The sequence below is a fragment of the Salvelinus fontinalis genome, chromosome 17, assembly GCF_029448725.1.
Source record: "Salvelinus fontinalis isolate EN_2023a chromosome 17, ASM2944872v1, whole genome shotgun sequence".
Taxonomy (NCBI): Eukaryota; Metazoa; Chordata; class Actinopteri; order Salmoniformes; family Salmonidae; genus Salvelinus; species Salvelinus fontinalis.
In genome coordinates, this window is record NC_074681.1 from 2,182,027 (window position 1) to 2,188,026 (window position 6,000).

Sequence of the window (6,000 nt, forward strand, 5' to 3'; positions counted from 1 at the left end):
TATGTAGATGAGTGAGATGTTTAATTTAATCAATTTTTGAATTCAGGCTGTAGAAGAAAAAAAGTGGAATTAAGTCATGGGGAATGAATGCTTTCTGAGCACAATGTAAAGATATTAACAATAATTATGTAATCAGTCCCAGTCAGTCTAGTATGTTAACAGGTTCAGGATGTAAAGAATACAATATGTCTATGTTCTCTGCATTCTCCAAGTGTCAAAAAACAACGTAATACAGTCATAGGATGTGTAATAAAGAGGTTTGATATCCTCCACGGTCCCTATCTGACTCCCATGAGATTTACGTTCTGTGTTATGAGTTGAGGTTGAGCCAAACGGGCCATTTGCGGTAAAGAGAAAGAGATACAGAATACCACAGGAAAACTGCTGCATGAGCCTTTCCTGGCAATTAGGGAATATGAAGTAAACACTTGAATCACATGGCACAGAAAGATACATTTTCATCCATCTAACCATTTAGGTATGTGCACGAAATAGAAGTGAATATATAGACAGATTATGTAGCATAATGTACAACTCAAGTATGTAAACCCTCGACCCTTAAAACTCTCAAGGAGCTCTCTCACAAGTCATTCTGACTTTTTATATTTGCTTTCCAAATACCCGGGTCATTTGTGAGAGCAATGATCTAGTTGTTATGATAGCAGTCTTAATTTATATCTGCTTTAAACTCGTATTTTCCCTCGGGGAAAAACCTCTCATGTCCTCTCAGCACAAAATTCTATCAGGCCCAGAATTAATGACCCTACCTCATGCTGAATTTGGTCATAATCTTTGGGATCATTTTTCAGTCTTCCACAACTGCTCTGGCTGAGTCTCTCTGGGGCAAAGGCCTTTCTATGAAACAAAACACTCATCATCAGGAATCCTAATGATCGATTGTTGTCTCCTCTCTCTCTCTCTGACTCTCTCTCTGACTCTCTCTCTGACTCTCTCTGTCTTTTTCTCTGACTCTCTCTCTGACTCTCTCTCTGACTCTCTCTCTGACTCTCTGACTCTCTCTCTGTCTCTCTTTCTCTGTCTGTCTGTCTGACTCTCTCTCTGTCTCTCTTTCTCTGTCTCTGTCTGTCTGTCTGTCTGTCTCTCTCTCTGACTCTCTCTGTCTCTCTCTCTGTCTCTCTCTGTCTCTCTCTCTGACTCTCTCTTTGACTCTCTCTCTCTGACTCTCTGACTCTCTCTCTGTCTCTCTCCCTGACTCTCTCTCTGTCTCTCTTTCTCTGTCTCTGTCTGTCTGTCTGTCTCTCTCTCTCTCTGACTCTCTCCACTCTCTCTCTGTCTCTCTCTGTCTCTCTCTGTTTCTCTCTCTGTCTCTCTCTCTCTCTCTCTCAGGGATTTGGGGTTGCAGTCCTGTATTGTTTCCTAAATGGAGAGGTAATACCATACACACTCCACTGCACAGACACAAAACGGTTCCTACGATGAGCTGACAATGTCAGGGTAAATTTGGAATACATTTTTGGATCTAATACTGTAAACTTTAATTTTTCTCACACCGAGAGTCTCACTGTGTCTATCTGTTAGACACAGAAAGAGATAGATAAAGTCTAACAGATTGTCTTCATCCATCTCTTTCTGTGTCTATATATTTTCTGACTTATCCCTCTTGCTGTGTCCTATCCCCTCTCAATGTCTCCCTTTCTATGTTTATGTTCCTCTCTTCCTCCCTCTCCTGTGCTCTCTCCCTCCTCTCCTCCCTCTATCCCCACCAGGTGCAGGGGGAGGTGAAGCGTAAGTGGCGGCGGTGGCACATGCAAAGGTTTCTGGGTAAAGGAGACACCAAATACCAGCAGCCCCAGGATCTGGGTAGCAACGGTAACAACTTCAGCACCCAGATCACCATGCTGACCAGGTGTAGCCCAATCACACGTCGAGCTTCCGACTGCCAGGAACACTTCTCTGCTATCTGAGCCCAGCTCTGGGTGCTAACAGAGGGCAGAGAAGAGGAGGCAACAGAGACGAGCTGCACTGAAGCACTGTTTAGTATTCAGTCAGCACAGCAGAGACCACCAGCCAACCACACACAATAACAGCAATGATAGGCTTAGATCAGGAATGCCCTCGGTCCCCTTTTGTAAGCCGCGGACCAATTTAACACAATTTATTTTGCTTGTTTTTTTGTTTAATTTAGGAAATCAGTTCCCAAGTATTCCTACAAAAAAAAATATTTAAAAAATTGACATCATTGTGTCTCAATATAATCAAGGTATGAAATGATTGTTATTTTCAAAATCTCTTTTTTGGGCTTAGTTGTGGTTGCAGTGTACACATTTTTATATGGGGCAGCAGGTAGCCTAGCGGTTAGAGAGAAGCGAGCCAGCATCCGGACGTTTGCCAGTTCGAATCCCGGGTCAGACGGGAAAAATCTGGCAAGAAGTGAGCTGGCAACCGGAGGGTTGCTGGTATCAAGACACTTAAACCTCCACGACAACAGCTCCCCGGGCACTCAGTGTGGCAGCCCCGACACCTCCAACACCTGTATACTGTATACATGTATGTGTGTCTTTCGGAGGGGTTGGGTTAAAAGCGGAAGTTACATTTCGGTTAGACGTTGTCTGACCAATTGATCAATAACGTGATCTTAAGCTTCATAACTATGTTCCGGTCCTCCAATCAGCCGCAATGACAAAAATCAGCCCGCGGCTAAATCTAGTCGCCTACTCCCTGGTCTACGCTATCTGTGTTAAGTCCATAAACACATTACAGTTCAAATCACCATTTGATATATCTGTGTGTGTAATGAGTGTTGTGTTAGTCTGTGTGGCAGGGTTGAAGTCAATTCCATTTCAATTCTAGTCAATTCAGAAAGTAAAACCAAATTCCAACGTTTTATCATGGGAAACCATTCAAGAGAATTTGAATTTCAGTGTACTTCCTGAATTAGAAATGTAATTGACCCCAACTCTAGGTAACAGGCTAGGAGCTAGGTAACAGGCTAGGAGCTAGGACTAGGACTAGGTAACTGGCTAGGAGCTAGGCTTAGGTAACAGGCTAGGAGCTAGGACTAGGTAACAGGCTAGGAGTTAGGACTAGGTAACAGGCTACGACAAGGTTGCAGACTATGAGCTAGGTAACAGGCTAGGAACTTTGGCTAGGTAACAGGCTCGGAGCTAGGTAAAAGCCTAGGAGCTAGATAACAATCTAGGAGCTTGGACAAGGTAACAGGCTGGGAGTTAGGACGAGGTAACAGGCTAGGAGTTAGGACGAGGTAACAGGCTAGGAGTTAGGACGAGGTAACAGGCTAGGTTAGAGGAGAAGATGTGTGAGAAAGGCCAAAGCCCATTAAACTGGAAATGTTCCTGTTAGGTGAAAACGTATTGAAACTCAACCCACAGAAGTTCACATCCAGATACAACATATTAATAGTTTAACCAACCAGAGAGCAACACTGGTTTCAGAGGTCAATATTTAGTGGTCAACATTCCAGTCAAGGGGTTTAAGTGACGCACAACAGGGAGTTAAAACGTAATATTCTTCTAGTTTTTTCCATCGTTTTCTAGTTGATGGATGCATAGGAGAGCTTTGGGAGCCATACCACCTGTAGGAATGAGTGTCGAGAGAAACAGAGCATTAAATTAAAGGACTCGGTACACACAGTGCTACTTAAAACCTTATGCTGGTAGCTAGGGGACCAGTCTTAAAGATGCACTCCAGTCTCCTTTTCTCCTCATTTATCACCTGATTTACTTAAAAGGCGATCAATGGGTTGTCTAGGTATGCCATGACATCACACACGTGGGGGTGTGTGTGGGGGGGTGGGTGGTCCTTTTCTCTTTTGTTCCCACAAGTAAGGGGGGGAGGGGGGCATCAGACCAACTCCTTCAATGGCCTACTCCTTGAAGTTTGCAGTTGTGTCAAAAAAATAATTTTCTCTTTAAGTGTGTGTACATTACTGTATTTATACATGGGCTATTGTTTTTCACAGAAACAAAGTTTTACAAAAAAAAAATAGCTGGAGAGATTCTTTAAGCTGTTTATTAAACCACTACCAGACTGATTGACTGGCTGGGCTGGCCACTTCACGTTACTCAACTTTAGAGTTACACGTTGTCCACGTGGCAGCATCTACATTGGAAGGATCTCAAAGTGAAATGTTATCCACGTGGTCTAGTCTATATTGGAAGCATCTGGTCTGGTCCCTTATCTATCTAGTATCCAGCTGTCCATGATCAACCAGAGGTTTAGCCATTGATGAAGACACTTTTATGTACCAGAATTATGTTGGGTTTGAAATATAGCTGGATAACATTCCAAGAAAAGAAGCTTATAGTTTTCATAGAATTTATGTGCATGATTGAAGCGCAGATGTTTTCATTGTAAGTCAGAGTCTCTTAGTGCATAGTTTGGTGTGCAGACAGTCAGCTATTTTTAAAGTCTTGCTCTTACATTCCCCTCAACCCCCTCCCCCATAAAAAAAAAAAATAGCCAATAGTATTGAGTTTCAGTACAGACGCACCTGTATGTGTTTTTCGTTCAAAACTTAAACTTATCCACTTATGATCATAATTGGGAAGACCAGGCGGTTAGCCATGGCGTTTAGCCATATGGTGAAGTAGTGATGGGGTGTGTAAAATGTTTAAAAGTTTCCTCCCATAGCTCCTAACCTGTTGCCACCTCTACGAGGTAAGATATCTGAATTCAATGGTACTGAATTGTTTCCCACTTGGTTTCTAAAACCTTTCAGAAATCTGTGTTGTTGTATGTCACTGTACATGTGAATACGTGAACGTACCTTTCACTAAAAATGTCATACAATTGTTCCAGCTATGGTGAAGCTACATATACAGTAGGAATGAAGTACATTTTTTTTATCATGTGTTTTATTGTGGTTATTTACAGTTCTCAGGTGTTAACTGGATTTCAATGCATATCATGTATTCTGTAATTGTTTTTAAGTTAGTATTTGTGTTACGTGTTCAGTTGTATTATTTTAAACACACCATATTGATATTCTCACTCATTTGATAGGATATCTACAATGAATAACTATATTTGACATTCTATGGAATGCTTTGGAACATTCCGTGGTGTAAGCAAGTGTTTTGTAAATATTGTGCAATTCTGCTTTTGGATTCAGTTTTAAATGATGTTCTAGTAAAGACAAAAGCAATGAAACCCTTTTGTGTTTTCTTCTGTTGGAAAACAATCTATGTTCTCTCTAGTCCTCACATTTACAACCAGGGAACATGATGACAAATAGATGACTTATCTCAATATATAAATTACATTTGTGATAGACATAGTGGCTCCTCAACCTGTGTCTGGAGACCTATTGTTAGACCTACGATAGGAACATTCCCTCAAACACCCAGGTAACGTCCCCTAACTGTCTACGATTGGAACATTCCCTCAAAACACCCAGGTAACGTCCCCTAACTGTCTACGATTGGAACACTCCCTCAAAACACCCAGGTAACGTCCCCTAACTGTCTACGATAGGAACAATCCCTCAAAACACACAGGTTTCGCCCCCTAACTGTCTATGATAGGAACATTCCCTCAAAACACCCAGGTAACATCCCCTAACTGTCTACGATAGGAAGATTCCCTCAAACAACTATTACAGCACCATGACCTACAAAACTGTCAAGAAGAAGGTCATTTGTAGTAACATGAGGTCCAGTGTTCAATCCTATCCTCCAACATCTAAATTGACTCCAAGATCAACAGGCGTCCATTTCAGTAATATTGGGGGTTATGGAAAATGTGTCTATAGAACATTGGGCGACTCCAAATATATCCTTTATTTACTGAATGGGTAAGGATTTACTTTGAAAACATATTCACAACCCATTCATTATACATCTATACGCATTTAATGAACGTGATAACAGGTCCAAACCGCATTATTAAAGGTTAATGCACTATATCCATGGCATATCTATAGCACATTCATGGAATGCTACACACGTGCTCATATTTAGGTAATTTAATAAATGCATCATTGCAATGACAGCGGCGTATCAACATTATGGCGGATCTCAA

General features: G+C 41.6%; 1 protein-coding gene across 2 annotated transcripts in view; it reads left to right on the forward strand.

The window, feature by feature from the left end:
• vipr1a (vasoactive intestinal peptide receptor 1a) overlaps window positions 1-3,783 on the forward strand; it is a 111,356-nt gene extending 107,573 nt beyond the window's left edge. The window contains exons 12-13 of one of the 2 annotated variants that reach the window (XM_055865863.1): window positions 1,348-1,389; window positions 1,728-3,782. In XM_055865863.1, the coding sequence (XP_055721838.1) occupies window positions 1,348-1,389; window positions 1,728-1,925 (240 nt within the window). In that variant the 3' untranslated portion in view covers window positions 1,926-3,782. Of the gene's footprint in view, window positions 1-1,347; window positions 1,390-1,727 lie in introns of both variants that reach the window. The other variant, XM_055865864.1, reaches the window with a different exon arrangement.
• The last annotated feature ends 2,217 nt before the right edge of the window (window positions 3,784-6,000 follow it).